The sequence below is a fragment of the Penicillium subrubescens genome (assembly GCF_028828155.1).
Source record: "Penicillium subrubescens strain IBT 31985 chromosome Unknown utg000006l_segment0_segment0, whole genome shotgun sequence".
Taxonomy (NCBI): Eukaryota; Fungi; Ascomycota; class Eurotiomycetes; order Eurotiales; family Aspergillaceae; genus Penicillium; species Penicillium subrubescens.
In genome coordinates, this window is record NW_026643156.1 from 741,654 (window position 1) to 758,946 (window position 17,293).

The 17,293-nt window shown below is 45.8% G+C and overlaps 4 protein-coding genes across 4 annotated transcripts; 2 read left to right on the plus strand and 2 right to left on the minus strand.

Annotated features, from left to right (window-relative positions):
• Positions 1–549: 549 nt before the first annotated feature.
• On the minus strand, positions 550–1,762 carry N7473_008822 (uncharacterized protein; the record flags this gene model as incomplete). Its single annotated transcript, XM_057154762.1, has 2 exons — positions 550–863; positions 979–1,762. 2 exons carry the CDS (start codon positions 1,760–1,762, stop codon positions 550–552), a joined length of 1,098 nt encoding a protein of 365 aa, XP_057005892.1.
• Positions 1,763–4,235: 2,473 nt separating this feature from the next.
• Positions 4,236–7,147, plus strand: N7473_008823 (uncharacterized protein; the record flags this gene model as incomplete). Its single annotated transcript, XM_057154763.1, has 5 exons — positions 4,236–4,242; positions 4,294–4,494; positions 4,573–5,254; positions 5,314–6,563; positions 6,996–7,147. 5 exons carry the CDS (start codon positions 4,236–4,238, stop codon positions 7,145–7,147), a joined length of 2,292 nt encoding a protein of 763 aa, XP_057005893.1.
• A 1,124-nt stretch (positions 7,148–8,271) lies between these two features.
• N7473_008824 (ankyrin repeat domain-containing protein) lies at positions 8,272–9,774 on the plus strand (the record flags this gene model as incomplete). The annotated part of the gene is made up of 1 exon (XM_057154764.1): positions 8,272–9,774. The coding sequence occupies one exon, from the start codon at positions 8,272–8,274 to the stop codon at positions 9,772–9,774; it is 1,503 nt and encodes a 500-aa protein (XP_057005894.1).
• Positions 9,775–12,054: 2,280 nt separating this feature from the next.
• Positions 12,055–12,642, minus strand: N7473_008825 (DUF3237 domain-containing protein; the record flags this gene model as incomplete). Its single annotated transcript, XM_057154765.1, has 2 exons — positions 12,055–12,164; positions 12,234–12,642. 2 exons carry the CDS (start codon positions 12,640–12,642, stop codon positions 12,055–12,057), a joined length of 519 nt encoding a protein of 172 aa, XP_057005895.1.
• Positions 12,643–17,293: the final 4,651 nt, after the last annotated feature.

The following is a 17,293-nucleotide window of genomic DNA, read 5'->3' on the forward strand; positions in this document are numbered from 1 at the left end:
GCGATAGTGGGAAGCGTGAAGATCCTACGGTTCTTAATTAAAGAGAAAGAATTGGATGTTCACGTCCCAATAAGACAGGGTAAACTCCCCTCCATCTTGCGGCGGGACAGGGGCATGGGGCCACGATTCGACTTCTGGCTAAGCATAGTGCTCGTTTTGACGCACTCAATAACGATTCTTGGACAATACTTCATGATCTCAAAATTTAAGGGACAGATTTGCATTATGCTGATTTCCGAACGCTTTTCTAGCTGATCCAAAGAAGGGACAGGTGGGGATGAGAAGACTGCCCTGCTTTTGGCGATTATAGACTATACATGACCGAGATATGGCGATATATACTTTATTGAGAGCGGTATGAATATTTAAGCCCGTACTATCTATGGAAATGGTGATTGACAGCCGTGCAGACATCAATACACGGAATAATGAGTGGCAGACGCTGATGTATGCTGCTGTTGTAGGACAGTAGAACCATAGCACGATACCGTTGCTCTTGAAAAGCTTTACCATCCATTGGGACCTGGGTATGAAAGGACTTAGCAGAGCTTATTTTGGAACCCGGGCGGTCAAGAGACGTTCCACAACCACGGCCGTATCAGTGACAGCGACGCCGAGCATGATGTTAAGATGTGTCCCTCGTTGGGCGGCTGCTGGGCCTGGTCCACAAGAATACACGCTCCACACCGAGATAAGTTGCGCCTTTGTCAATACACTCCAGATATCAGCAACTCCAAAATCACGAGTGTCCAGGACCAAAACCACTGCATTTCGCAATTCGGATAACACGCCTCCTGTGAGTGGTGCAAGCTTCGCGACCCCGTAATCAGGCGTTGAGAGGAACCGGAAAGGGATCACACAGACTGCACGGATGGAATGGTCAGACTATTCTGTGTAAAATCGCATCCAGGTTGATGCAGGACGAGTCAATCTATACGTACCATAATCTAAACTAGGTGAAGAATATGCTCTGCCTACCCCAAATAATTGGCACCAGAGCCAAATTAATGATTCTTCTCGCGATTTGCTCTGTTTCCTTCTCCGTCACCGGCAGGTATTGGGGCCCTTCCAACTCATGTGTGTACGTATGCAGCCAATCACATTTGGAGACCATTTTCATGTATGATTTATGATCAGGCGCATGTCTTCCCCAAACGTATAGAGTTGGGAGCTGCTGCAAGCCGAGAACGTCTATCCATCCTTTCTTTTGCTCCGTGAGCATAATTGGCGGCCATGCTCCACTGATAATAATTCCGAACTGCAGATTCTTCAGAGCTCTGAATTTCTCGCCGGTTTCTAGCCGATCACCCTCGCGACAAATCAAACCAGCCGCTAACCTGGCGCCTTGACCAAGGCCTAAGATACCCCATATTCTATCCGGTCGGCCCTCGAACATCATTGCTTGGTTTAGGACCCTGTCGATGCTGTCGATTTCCTCTTGAGGGAGGTCTTCCTTTTCTGAACCTGAACTCGGCATGTCTTTTACCCAGCTGTAGAATGACCCAGTTGATTCAAAGGCAAGGCGGACCTTTGGGTCTGGATTCGAGGGAAATGGACCATTGACATATACAAAACGGAACCTATTACCAAGTTCCTGTTCCATATGCCGGAGTTGAGATTGGAAGATTGTCGCAGAGGAACCACTGTCATGGAGGCAAAGGATAACTGGGAGGAAGAAGTCCTCAATATTCGTTGACGTAACCAATGCCTTGGGGTTGGAATCCTCAGCATCGAGGGAGGGTTGGCGGGGAGAAGACGCCATGGATTGTTGAAGATTGTGAAAGACTGAAAAGCCGTCAAACATTGTCAGTGTGGAGGAAGTGCGGGATTTTGTGTTGGGGGGACGCAATTCCCTTTGCAAAATCTCAGCGGTGGGGATTGCATGTGGAAAATACCGGTGCAGTCACCTCCCATTTCAGGCAGTGTCAGGTGTCGTACATAATTATTTAGATTTGGCACCAAATTTGGATAGATGGACCCGCTTTCCGGTGTTAAGGGAAAAGAGCCTCCATGATCACCCAGACAAACAGCTGTCCCCATAGGAACACGGGAAAGCGGGGATGGGAAATGGCAACAAGGCTATTGACTCTTAACATATAACCTGAATCCTACTCCATAGAGATGGTCCTGATCACGAGCTTAGGCTCCACCAGGGATTGCGGATCGTCTTACTTCTACTCCGTAATAGGATAGATCTACACTATTTCCGTATCGACGGTCGTATTCGGAGGGTACCAGCGAAATTTTCTATTTTTTTCGGTTTGATTTCATGCTTTTTCGCAGACGATGACCCGAAACCCGCAACAAGAGTGAGCGGAGTTAGGTTACCTTCATGACATCGATTCTTGCTCGATTTCAGCAACCTATATTTGCTGAACTAGTATTAGGAATTCGGAAATGCCGATCACAGTTATTTGTCTTTCCGTAGTAAAATTCCTGATAAGAGACCAGAAATTCTTTTGGCCATGTTGATTTCTAATGCTTATTCTTTGATCTGGCGGACAAGGAGCTCTACGCAAAAGATTGGACACCCTCTCAGGATCCACACTCCGATGGTCTGAGTCAGACCGTCTAGGACAGTAACATACCGCTTCCCAGATCTCCGATCTAAGAACACGCAGTGGTGTATACAGCGCGATATTACCATGAGTTGTTAATGACCCACCCAATTTGATGCATACCAGAGCTGACTGAGCAGTATGAGCTAGGTTCCTGAGAGAGTTATCGATAGCAAGAAGTGCTGGTGAAGGGTTTACGACCGGCAAAATGTTATGTAATCAAGTCAATATAGGTCCCAGGGTGTCCAAACTTTTGGGAAGTCAATGTTAACGGTCGAGCCGTCCACCCCGACCACCATAGTAAACGCGATATTTCAGGTGGCTGTATATCAACGAGAAAACATAATATTGCATGAGCTTCGGTAGGTTAGTTCTTGGTAATGTATAGACTAGTATAAGTTTATCAATAAATTAACACATAGTTATTTACATGCATTACGAAAAATACACGCCGACAAGGTGATGCATGTTTATATACCTATTTTAGATTCCTTCACAGTAGTTTTTAGCCTCATAAATAGGCTTAATGTAACATATTTGATACTGGAGTGTCAGATCAGCTTATATAAACCCCTGTGGGTTGAAATATTCCAATCCAAATTATCGCATTTACTATGGTATTCCTACGGTTCGACCAGGTGTACGACTCGGCCGTGAATTACGTTAGTTACACTCGTCTAGGGAAATTGTAACACACACAGCAGCTTTGAAGTTAACTAACAAACTATTAGTTAGTTAGTAAAAGCCGTTGTGTGTGTAGCAATTCCCTTGTCTAGGGTTAGTATATTACGAATAAGTTAATACAATGCTGTTCCATACGTCTTCGACTACCCGTGCTCTACCGCTGATACTCCGCTTTTAATTTGAACTTCTCGAGGCTAGAAATCACCCTCTAGTCGCTCGGCATGAAATCCTGATGAAGATCGAGAAAACATGTTTAGAACAATATGTCAAGTTGAATCATGAATTTTGGTCGTCTGATTCTAGAAATAGAGGAATCATTTGACCGGCAGAATATTAGGTCAACGTGGACGAAGACCTATGGAAATACCACTGTACGAGCAAGTCAAAATGACAGCGCCCACGGCACTGCTGGCACAGGAAGCGGAGAGAGACGGAGACTGAGTCAAATTGGTCTATCTAGGGAAGAAGGAAGAAGAAGAAAGGCAGAAGGGAACAGAACAGGGTCTATAAGGCCCTGAAGCACAAAGGAAAGGAACAAGGCCTGGTCCTGACAGGAAAACCCCGGCCTGCTTCATGCAGGGCCAAAGAAGACGACAAACCCTGCAAACCCTCGAGGTCAAAGGGATCGAGTCATCACAAAACGAATAAATTACGCGTCGGATACAACTATGGCCTCCAAAAACCATCTCGAGTAAAGATATGATTTCGAAAATTTGGAAGCCCGGTCGGGCATAATCGTTATCCTTTGTGTCCAGCCTTGTTTCTGGGCAATCTACGAGAGTACTCAACAAGCAGGCATCAGTTCTCAAAGACTATGATAGTAAGTACTAGGGCTTAGTGGGTCTCCAGGGATCAATAGGCGGTCAGTGTTCAGAATTAGCTTAGCGCAGCCGCCGGGCGTTAATGAATTGTGTGTATGTCCCCCCAAGAGGCTCAAAATCCAGATTGTGATCAGTATATTTGCAAGAACTTCCGTTTGTCCGCCAAACAACCATGAATGGTACGTTGCTTCCAGCTTGAATGCCTACCCAGCTAACCCGATTTATCGCAGCTCTCGCCAAATGGCTCTACGGACCTGCACCCGTCGAATACAAGGTTCTCCTGATTGGTGATTATGAATGTGGCAAAACCACGTTTCTCGATCGCCTGAAGTTCGAGCAGATCCGAGAGCACCCGAATCATACCGTCAACGTCAATGTCGAGACCGTGGTGTACCCAAAAGGCTACAATTGGCACATCTGGGAAATAGGAGGTATAGTTTCATTACCCTCAGATCATTTACAAGACCCCTAGGAAAAAAATACGGACGCTGACATCCGGGCCTAAAAAGGTGATCAAAAATCTCGCCAGCTAGCGTGGCACCACCTCGCTCCAGCCACATTGGTCATCTATCTTCATGACTGTGGAAATCCCGCCGATCGAGTGCCAGTGTCCTTTTCTCATTTACTGCAGGACATGGCCAACATCGGGGCAAAGTATCTCTGGATTGCCTTCAACAAGCAAGCTGACTGGGGGTTCAAGCAAGCGAGAATCAATACTCTTCGCCAAGAATATGAGAAGGAGCTTGAGAACTATAGGGGCAGAATTTCTGGAAAGGTACTCACTCACAGACTGGACGCCAAGTCCGCGGAAGGGGCATTTAACGTACTAGAAGACATGTTCGTTACAATGAGAGACCCCAGAGACTATTCCCGTCGACTTCCACCATCTGGGCCTTCAAAGAAGGATCTCGCTCTACAGAGGCTCGTTGAAAGGGAAATTGCTCAGGACGATATGGATCCCAGAGTCTTTTGGGAATATTTACAAAATGGTGTTTTTATTGACTGGAGTCATTATAACCTTATAAAAGCTCTCTGCATGGTTGTATTGCAATCAGTGGGTGAACACGCGATTAACCCTTTACCATCCGTGAGAAGCAGAGAAACTTGCTTTGATATTGCAAGTACCTTTGACAGGTATATGAACGTCCAGAGCAGGACGTCATCTCGATGGTTTGAAAAAACGCGACACAAGTAAGCAAAGAGAAAAGGCTCCACTGCTCGACAATGAAAGACAATCTGACTGGCACCAGGACCATGGTCCTATTCTGGATTCTGCAAACACATTATGCCATTCAAGATTATCGGAAGCAGAAGGGGATGCGAGACTTTCCGGGCCTGAGGGGCTTTTATGGGGTTCTGCGCCACTCCCCCATACTCATGGATTCCGAGCTTTGGAAAGAGTATTACTGGAGTAGCCAGTTCTGGTCTAGCTATGCTACCAAAAATTGGTTACCCCCGACCTTGAAGCCTCTCTCGTGGGTATCATTCATGCCTGATCGGTCAACTGACCTGGCCGCGGTTCAAGAGGACCCCGACCGACTGCTGCGATACGCGTTTGGGATTCTCCAGTACGTCTACAAAAGGGACTTGCATAGAATCGGCGTCACAGCGCGGGCACTTCTCGCCCTTGAGAGGAGTACGATGCGCCTACGGAAAAGCTACCCTTTCATATCTTCGTACTCCGAAACACAAGCATATTTCTGGCTTCAGGTTGTGCAGATTGCCCTACGATCTCTATATATGATCTATCCGCAATCAGAAAAGGAGGTGATTGGTTGCATAAGTCCAGTCTCTCGTCTTCCGTTCAGCGGCTTCAAGGAGCTGGTCGAAATCGATAGTGAAAGCTGGAACCGGTGCTATTCTCGAAAGGTATGGGACAGCATGGAAGCCCGTTCACAATATATTTCCCCCGATATTCGGCCTCTGAACTCATTGATTAAAAAATCTTGGATTTCAAATGACAATCCAATCTTTGTGCAACGAATGAAAGCTCTTCTAACGGAGATGAACCCCCCCGAACCTTCAGTCGAAGAGCTTTCTTTTCGCGCGACATTCGTTCTGGATTGCTCGCAGGAGCTTAATGCAAGAAATCCGGTGATTGAAAACCATAAACACCTGTTGCTATTCTTATATACAAATCTTGTTTCCGACATAGAGTCCCAGAATTCAGAGAAAGCCCCCTCGCTCCGGGCTCAACGCGCAAAAGAGCTCTTCTCGGGAGTATCAGGTCCTCTGGTTCACGCACTCACCCACAAGAACTTCTGGTTTCAGCAATTCTTGACGGCCCTCGACTTTGCAGAAAGTCGGAAATCAGAAACAGACGCAAGCTCGGATTTTTCGACGTTTGCGGGTTTCATTATGAACAGCCTGGAGCTCGTCAACGAGGACCTCCCAATACAGTTTTATAACCCGAAGATCTGGCACAGCGAAAAGGCAAGGCAAACTATAATCGCCCCGGACAAGAGGGAAATGACCAATATTCTAGAATTGGTTGCTACGAGTGAGATGAGCGACTGGGTTGGGGTTTGAATTTTTGTGGAATGCGATGAAAACACATGCCATATATGAGAGATGAACCAAGTCATATTGTCTAAAAAGTCAAAGACTGTTTCTTGAGGAGCCTAGAACCTCCTCGTCATAACTCAATCTATATACAGTCTCATTGTCCAGAGCAGGAAGGAAATGCATCGTTGAATGGAGAGGGGGAGCGGGATAAACACGATGCTTTGCGTACCCTTCATCAGGAACCTTCCTTGTAGGTGCTCACGGGGAGTTTAATAACGGATCGTCGGTGAGTTGTTGCCGAAGTGCCTCCAATCTGCTAGGCCCGGGGCCTCAAGCCCCAGTGCTGAACAACCTCATGTAGTATATCGTAACAAGAAGGTTCTGGATTCGCAAGTAAAGTTCTCTAATTCATAACATTAGCCCAAAGAGTACGAGTTCCGCAATCTCGTCTTTCTTTCTACAAAATCCTCAGGCTCAAGCAACCTTCCAAGAAGTCAATCCCACGATTTATTGGGCCTTTCGGGGTCCTTCAACGTATTGGACAATCAGTCTGCCTCCTTGCCCGCACAAGATCAATAGCAGCATTAAGCAAATCAGTCAAACGGTAGATAACGTAGTATAGTTTAATCTATAGAGTATATAGTCTATCCGCCCGTATGTGAAGATCGTTTAGCTCTATATAAAGTATAAAGTAGTAGAAGTGCCGTCGTTCTATATAGTGTAGTTAGTCGTGCCTACCAGTATATATCCTATTTATGACGTAGACTTAATACGCCTCGCTACTTCTCGTCACCGTTACCCTCTCAAATCATAGATAATCCGAGTCTATCAAAGCTCTAGCATCATCCTTTACCCGAAACTCGGTCTGTAGCCACCATTCCGTAAGTCGTAAGCAGGATTGCTCCATCTTAGAATCTGTATTGTACAGTATCCAGACCCGGTGAAACGAGGGCCAACGCGTTTTGACGAGGATGGAGCTAGCTGTTGAGAAGACTGGAGAGGATCAGACAGGGCAACCGAAGTGGCTGTTCCGCAGGTATCGATAAGGGCAGGTAGATTGTCTGACTTTCGAAAGATAGCCTCAGGAAATTGATCAGTAAAACCAAATACTTGGAAATAAGCCATCCCAAAGAAAGGCCTAAGTAGTAGGGGTCTGGCAGTTTGGAAAAGGAAACTTACTAGGGATTCAATTGGGGGTAGACGGAATGAGTTGCGACCGGGGGAAATAACAGATACTAAAAGCTGGCTGATCTTCTCTACAAACATTCACGTCCCTTCCTCACCGTATAGTCTAATATCACTGTCATCCTCATAATGTTACAGTACAGTTGTCCTCACTTTCTTCACTTCGTTTCCGGGCGTCGACGTGCGGAGCTTGCGTAGCCCGCGCGTCGCCAGTTCGCGCCAAGCCTCGCTGTCATTGGTCCTACACTTGGCGCTTCACGTGATGCGGACATGTCCCCTTGCTGCTCCGCCTTTGCGATGCCCTTTCAGCTGGTCTGACCTTGCCTTGGCTTGTCTCCCACGTTAGTGTAACGTGACTCGCCTGAGATACCTGGAACCAATTTTGTTATTGTAAGAACGGCCCACATGTCCCACTGCCCCTGCATTGCTCGTAAGCGTACCCAGACGTCGCCCTAACGTCCTTGAATAAAAGAGAGCAATTCTAATTCTGTATAGTGATATAACAGTTCCTTGAGATCATGCAGTTCACAGATCTCGGCGATTTGCCGATCCTTCTCATTGCTGAGGTACTTGGCCAAGATAGGGATATCAACGCTCTTGTGCGGGTTAATCGCACCCTCTACAAACTCCTGAACCCAGTCCTTTATAGACACAATATTCGGTACTCAGGAAACTCTGCTCTGAAGTGGGGAGTGTCTAATTGCCTGGAAGGGACTGTCCGCTTGTCTCTGGTGTATGGTGCCCCTATTGAATTCAGTACTGGATCGGTGTCTGGCGAGGACGACGATGAGAGGGACACAGATGAGCAACTGGAACACGCCTACGGATACGAAAACATGTCCCTCGTCTGCATTGCAGCCAAGAAGGGCAATCCATATATCCTGAGATTACTGCTTGAACATGGGGCGAATCCAAACTGTGGTTATGGTCGTTGTCGGCGTGTTCCAATCTCGCTTGCAGTCCAATACGGACACGATCCCATATTTACGCTTCTCAACGAGCACGGTGCTGATATGAATCCAGAGGATGACCCCCCACTCTACCTGGCGCTCTTAAAGGGTTCCGTGGAAAACGTCAAGATGCTGCTGGAGGCGGGCGCAAATCTCGAGATTTTCCAAGCTAACACCGGGCTCAGTGCTGTTGAAGGGGCTGTACGGACAGGGGATAAAGACATGTTTGAGTTCCTTGTACTCAGTCAACGGCTGAATCCGTACGACTGCAATGGACATACAGTTCTCGATATTGCCGCACAAGCGGGCCAGATCGACCTTGCGAAATACTTTCTGCGTTATGGACTCAATCCCGAGAGAGAAGACTCGAATGAACGCACTGCCATTTTCTTCGCCGCCATGTACGGGCACCTGGAGATTGTGGAAAGTCTGCTTGCGGCAAGAGTTAATGCTGATAAGCCAGACGTCAATGGCACCACCCCTCTCTCGGCAGCAGTCAAAGGGAATCATCGAGAAGTCTCTAAGGCTCTTCTCTGCCATGACGTTGATCCAGAGTCTGTGGACTTCATGGGACGAACTCCTCTATATTGGGCAGTGCATTGTGGTGATCCTGCCCTTGTCGAACTCCTCCTCACCAGCAACGGCGTCGATCCTAACTTTCAGGCCCAGTATAACCATACATTTGTGGCTCTTGCGGCAAGTAACGGGAATATCTTGGTGGTCAAAGCGCTTCTTGATCACGGAGCAGATCCAACTATCCGAGACTTCTTCGGCCGTACTCCGATTGTTCTGGCAGCAATAGAAGGCCGGACGAATGTGATCAAAACTCTAGTTAAACATGGGGTTGACGTGAACTCAGCCGATAACGCGGGGCGGACTGCGCTTTTTTGGGCGTCTGGGGAGGATCACCTTGACACTGTAAAAGTACTGCTGAGGTATGGCGCTGATACAGACAAACCAGATAAAGGCGGTAGAACGCCAATCTCTAGAGCGACGGAACGAGGCCATCTCAGGATTGTGAAAGTTTTGCTCCAGCATGGGGCCAATGCAGAAGCCGGAGATAACTGCTAAACCCAGTCCGATTATGTGGACTTATACTATTGACCATGCCGATGTAAATGCTCTCAGAATATGGCCCGATGCCTGTCTGTAGTTTAGTTGATAAGGTGGACAGAAAGTTTCTGGTTGCCGGATACTAGAGCAATACAAGGCTTGCCAAGATCAGATCAGGAGGCCGTGGGATCGCCGTCCCAATCGGCCAAATACTGGTGTCCAACCGGCCTTCCAGAAACTTCTTCGAAAGGTTACACCCCCTGAGCCTGGATGTTGGATTCTGTCTAATGCTGGGACCAGCTATAAGACAGATTCAATCACGTGGTATACAGACCAGTTAATAGATCGAAAGCGACGGCCAGGGCCCAACAATACGTTCAGACAAGCACATGCTGAGATGGAATTAACAGAGCGTTAATCTTGACATACTCCTGAACCCAAAACGAGTATCTGAAATAAGGTCAACCAGACTCAGGGTTTCAGGCCCAAGGTGATAGACGTAGGGGCCAAAGATGAATTGGACAGCTTTCCGGGTGAATAGCTACTGGTGGCCAGAGATATACATAGTTCAATTTCGTATACTAAGAGGTGCGCTGTAGTGAATTCGGCTATTATGATATGTGCCGCTGCTGTTCAAGCCGCCACACATGGCCGCTGGCCTTCTTCGCTACTCGCCTCCGATAAACGTTGCCTTGGCTTCGTACAGGCCGCTGCTCCACCTCCTCCTCCCACTACAATTGCGCACCTGCGTCACCAGGAGCTATCACGTGCTATTTTTCAGTCAATCTGGTACTGCGGCGCCGTCCCATCAGTCATATCAACATTAGACACACTTTATCTTTCTAACACCTGATCATGGCAAATTCCATTCTTGATCCAAGTCATCTTCCCTGGTCTTCAACCCCTCGGACTACTTACCGTGCCAGAAAGTCCCCGGTGGCTTGTGTCGAAGGCTCGCCGTAGAGAGGCGCTTCAAGTATTGGCGAAATACCACGCGAATTGTGATATTAGCGATCAACTGGTCCGGTTTGAAATCTGCGAACTCTGTGCAGTAATCCAGCATGAGGAGTTAGTATCGGAGAAGGGCTGGGTTCAATTTCACCACCCGCGGCGAGATCCATCGTGTAGCGAACTGTGGCCTGGTTGGATTTGTGAGTTGTCGTGAAAAGCGGAGATGAACATTACAGTGAAATAGGATTGGTCCATGAGCCAGACCATTTTCCTTATGGTTTGTATGTAACATGCGGGTACATAACACTTCGACATCGGTACGGTCACTCGAATACTCAGTTACACCGCCTAGGGACAGCTCAACCTGTCCCTTTTCCATTCCTTCGAAGTTTTTCCTTGGATTAATCAAGTATCTTTACTGTATGATTCCGATAGCTCTTATTCGTCCAAATGCATACTAGTCTATACCGATTCAGCTCGCTTTGACATGAGTCAATGGCGTCCGTGCTGGTCTTGGCATCTCCCACCAAAAAATCCACAACAAAACCTGGAGCCCTTTACTGTTTAGCCCTTCTAGCCTGTTATCCTATAATCCAAGTCCACGGATTTATCATTCTGTTCATTCGGATGAAGTATAAAGAACAGCCCGTCAAAGTATATCATTACTGTCCTTACCAACTGAACTGTTGCAGTTGATTTTAGAACATTTGGACCGCCAAAGTGATATTAATGCGCTTGTTTAAACCTGTTACTACTTATATGACAATTTGAATGGAGCTTTGTATCGCCTGAATATTAAACTTTTCAATCGTTTAGCACTACTATAAGCTGTACGATCTGGCTAGGAAGGCAGAGCTGTAAAGTCACTCAAGGAAGATTCATTTTTTAAAATCTATACTAAGAACGGGTTAAACCCGCTACTCCTAGCTATAAGGTCTAACTATTAGAGTATTTTCTGCTAGTTACTTATATTAACAGGGCTTAATCTTAAGGTTAAAGGTTAGGTTCGCTAGACACCCTTAGCTAGTGTAGACGTTGAGAAATAGTTAAGCTGCTCCTTAAGAAGGGTGTAGATATTAAAATAAGGGACTAAGGTTGTTAAACTCCCTTAATATTAGCTGGACCTCTATTGAAAAACAGCTTTTGGATTGGGGAGACCTTTTTCTTGATGGGAAGAACTGAGACTGGTTATCTCATTCGATCATTCAATTACATGGAGAATGCTTCAAGCTCAAATGTAAGTAATACCCTGTTTACTGGAGCAGGGGCCAAACTGGTACCAGGGAAACCGATCACTCTAGATATTCGTCTTTATGTACACGGGGCTCCTCGATAGCCCTGAATAACCTAGTGAGCGACCTCAAAAATCTCATATTCCACAGCCTGGATATCCCCCTCCCTAAACCAACGGCCCCGGCCAATAAATTGCGTCGTAGCGACCCATTTGAAGTTGGGATCTATATGCATTGTTTTATCGTTAGTCTTGTATCAGTCGCTATTCATCCGTGAGAGGAGTGCGAACATACCACTAACTTCAATGTTCGGCGCAGTCCACCAGTGATGCTGCCCAAACTCGGTCGTTCTCGCGTCTGGATTCCTGCTCGTGAATTGCCGCGCAGAGTCATCTATTCGCGAATATCCATTATAATGAATATACACGCACTGTCCATCCTTCGTGCGGCCTTGTGTTCGCACATCCAGGTGCGCCGTGTTTGTGCTCTCGTCAAAGAGTATCCAATCGCTTCCGCCGGCGACGAGAGTTGCGTCGAGGCCTTCACCCCGGGTTCCTGGGATACCTCGTAGGAAACCTCCTTCGAGCGTGGTGATGCGTCGGTGTGGACCGGAACGGTATTGGCCCGCGTTGATGGTGTCTTTGCCTATGTGGCATCGGAGATGGAAGACGTGGTTGAGTCTTGGAGGGGTGGGGGTGGCCATAGTGTGATATTATCGAATGTCTGCCAGAAAAGGTTGAGAGGAGATTGAATGTTTTGGTTACTATATTGCGATACTTTGATTTTACGAGGGTGGAGGTTTCCTTCGGGTTTTATGTTTCTAGAAAATTGCCCACAGTTTGAGCGTCTCCGCCCGCCAGAGAAACCCTGCGAATACGAGCCTGAAATGACTCAAATCCAAAATTCAACGTGATTATCGCAGAACGTGATACGGGTCAACACGAGATAGGTCTGGCCCACGACGTTATTTGTCCGGAAGGGACACATTTATGTCACAACCAATCGCCTAGCAATTAGTGTAAGTCATAGCATACTAAATCTCGACCTCTTCGGTCTTGCCCTTCCGCCCACGTACACCGCTTCCTGTTGTGGTAAGCTGAAGCGTATAGATAACACTATTCTCGAATACGATGAGCTAATCCCCATTGGAATAGATTCGGCTAGATACGGGTACTTGCGTTAGAGAGCCAAGCGAATCGGTTCGTCTAGTTAGACTCCTCTTATAAGAAACGGAGTTCATCGAGTTGGCAATTACTTATTAAAGATCCCGAATCATAGCATGATGTCGTCAACTCTAGATATCCCTATCTTGATGACAACCTGTCCGCACGTCGTGTCTGTATCATCGGAGGCGGTATAGGCGCTTGCTTGACTTCCTCTCCAAGGAAGACGCCAGCTGACAGATTGTCGTCATTGACAAATGCTCGGAGAAGCTATTAGGGTCTACGAGCCCTGCTCCCGGTTTCATTGGTTAGCTTAACGGGTCGCCGTGTCTCAACGAGCCTCGCTAAAGATACCGTGTCCGCGTACATCGAAGGCTGGTTTAACGTCGTGGGGGGTTTAAAGCTCACATCAACAGCTTCCGGTGTGGAGGCACTGCACCGCCGACTGAGCTTATTATATGCCATTGATCTCCCTGAGGAGATGATTCACCCTGAAGTGGCGGCTTCGCTTGCTCCTGACTTTATTGACGCCGACGCTGTGAAGGCAGGCCTACACTTTGCGCCTCATGGCATATCAGATGCACAAACAATTACGTCCTACTACATTCAACAGGCTCGGGCTAAAGGGCTTAATCTAGTTAAAGCTTCGGAGACCGGCTTCGCAAACAAACATGGCGAGATATCAGCAATTTATTATACCATCGGGGATAACTAATTGAATGGAAGCATCGTCATCGTCGCCCCCGAGTATTTGGCCCTAATAGGTTTAGTGTACAATCTATCGCCTATGGTGTATAGACGATACAATTAGTCGATATTTTTTAACAAACAGGTCAACAAGTTTAGCTAGGGTAGGCTTCTGTAAGCCCTAGAGGATCGTATTGTACTAGAATATATAGAAGCTGTCGGATTTAACGGCAAAGCAATAAAGTACAATTTGGATTCCTGCTAACAAAAACGACACCTGGTGCTATAATACTAGAGCCTCAATTTATATTACGAATAACAGAGATCTACTGTTGAACTATACGCCAATTGTTTCCTTAGTTATAGTTAGAAACACTAAGACCACAATCCTTGGCTACGGAGTGCTCACAGTCACCCTAACGACATCTCTTAACAGAACAACCTTTCCCTTGAAAAATGTTGTATACTGCCTAGGATTCTATATCAACCTAATATTAGCAGAACGTACTGCAAGCGCAGGAATCTACCTTAACAGCAAGAATTGCACTTTAGAAGAGAGTGATGGAACGATAATCTGCCGATTAAATACGAGATCAGGCATTTACCTGATTAAAGAGGACGAATCAACTACTGTTAAATCATCTGTCAATCATACTGCCCTATCTTTACCATTACCTAGCTCTTACTACTGCTTCACACAATACTTCTTCACACAATGTTGCTTTACACGATACTACCTTATTATATCAACCGATTTCACAAAACTAGGGGGTGGAAACCCTACGCACTTACTAAACGCTACTATCAAAGATATATCTTGGCTAATCAGCTATTCTAAAGCATACAAACTAGTCAATTCACCATATCAAGCCTCTCGATTGCCTTTATACAATATCTTTCGGATCAATCACGATCACCAGCCGAATCAACCTCGAAAACCTCTTGAAAACCACATAAAATGCTTACCTTCTTTCTTATAAGGCCCTTTTATCTTATCTTCTTCTGTTTTATCTCATTCAGCTCTCACTTTGATATCATTCTGCCCTTACATCGAGAGCTGAGGGGGTGTGTCAACATATGGATATGCGATACCCCGCACTGGGCGTGCTGATAAGCGATAAACATTGGACGAATCGGATAAGCACCACTACACAATACGATAATAAGATATCAACTATCTTATCAAATAGAAAGAACAGCGAGTTTCCTAACGCTCTCGTATGCCCCTATATTATTCTAAGATTTTTATCAGTCTTTTCCTGTGACATTCTGCCATATACCTAAAGTTATAAATACTGCCTGTTTCCCTAGTTAAATTGAACAATTTTGACGACAATGTCATAAGTTTGACACCATTTTTACTCACGAATAGAGCTCAAGGCAATTCTGATTAAACTGTGTTGACCTCCCACTGTTCAACCTGTTCGCTGCCGACCCACCTCTATTGCACTTTCGTCTCTCTTCCATAATCGTGGTATTCGATCGACCTGTGTGCGCCTCTAAGCACACCCCCTAGGGTTTATGCACACTGTGTAATTCCGAGATAATATATATCTCTAGCTTCCTAGGTTTCGTGGCTGTTGAGATCTGACTGAGCCCTCGAGTGATCCCGGAAACTCGCTTAAGAGTAATATAACCTAAGGCGGGTTTCTGTCACGATGCAATGAGTTAACTAATAGAGACTAGAATATTATAGGTAGAGATTAATAAATAAGAACGTAGATTTAATAATCCCTTATATACAGCGTAAAGACTAAATAATTAGATTCGAATCGCTTAAATCTAAGCGCTATAAAGGTGTTATAAACTACCTTATACTATTCGCGAGGGCTTTACTTTAGCCTATATAAGGTCTTTAGTAATAAGCTGTCGGATTTACGGGGTCAGCATAAATCCTTCTGCGTGCACAAGCAAGCGAGTGTGCACGGTTGGTCAAATCAATATACGATTGGCAAAGAATCGTATAGGTCAGGTCGTCGTACGATTCGGCTCAGAATCGGAAGTTAACTTATGATAGAAGAATACTCCAACTTCATCACAATCATTAAACTTGATTCAACTAGCTATGGAAAACAGGCAGTATTTATAACTTCATGAAATCGAGGCAATACGCCAGAACAGAATCTCATAGAAATCGGAAGAAATGTAGAGTGTTGAAGCCCTTTCGTCATGTGTGCAATCTGTTGATGTCAATCGTTGAAAACCGTCGTCACGTGTACGTTCCGTCGCATTCTGTCACGTTCGATAGCTCTCATGGGCTTATGCACCCACTCTCTTGGGGGCTTATGCACCCACTCTCTTGGGGGCTTATGCACCCACTCATGTCGACATAAGCTATATTTGCTAGGGAAATCGTTACAGAATCCTTCCGGGAGGTATATATAAATCTCCTCCGTGATTTCCGTATTAAGGAAGGCCGAAACGAAGTCTATATAGTATATTTTCTACCCGAATTAGGTAATAATAGTAGTAAAGAGCTTAAAGCTTGTAGCTTTAGCTATGCTTATATATATATCTAAGAAATCGCGGCCTTCTTTCTAGCGAAAGCCTTTTACGACTAGACAAGCCTTATAAGTACTATCGTCTTTAACTTTAAAGACCTATGGCAAAGGGATAGGCTTCCGATACCGCAGCAAATCGTATACTCTCTATATACTATTTTTGATCTACTTAACGAATTCCTTATATACAGCAGTAAGCTATTTTTCCTTCTCTAGGTAACGTATTATATTATCCTAACTACTTAGTTTATAAGGGCCGGTAGGAATCTCCTTACAGAGATCTGCTACGAAAGCGTAAAGCTGCGTATAAGCACCCTTAATGACTAATTAGATATAGTCTAGGTCGGCGCCTTCTACGCGTGTATAAAATATATAGGCCCTAAGGTAGGCTACGTAGGTATCAAGATCGACGCGTGCCCTAAAAGCTTCAGGATTAATACAAGATGCACTAGCCTGCTTCTTTAGTAAGGCTAAATACTCCTATAATTCCTTGCTAGTATAAGAGGGCTCTCTTACGCGGTTAGAGCAGCGTAGGCCGCTATCCTCTAAACTATTTAACCTATTTATACTACCCTCTGTACCTTCGTCTACGTTGTAAAAAGAGTCGGATTGAAAGGAATCGGATTGATCGGGATCGGGATCAGAGCCGAGGGGCGAGAAGTTAGGTTCGGGAGATGAGCTATCCTGTTATTAAAGGAACTATCCGTAAGAAGATACTTTGTGTTGTTAAGAGGGTGTATTCTGTCCCTTAGGATATCTCCACGATATTATTAGATATAGGGGTGTTATATGTCGGATTTACGCTGTGTGCATAAACCCTGGGGTGTGCTTGTAGGCGCACACAGGTCGATCGAATACCACGATTATGGAAGAGAGACGAATGTGCAATAGAGGTGGGTCGGCAGCGAACAGGTTGAACAGTGGAAGGTCAACACAGTTTAATCAGAATTGCCTTGAGCTCTATTCGTGAGTGAAAATGGTGTCAAACTTGTTTTATTTTGCT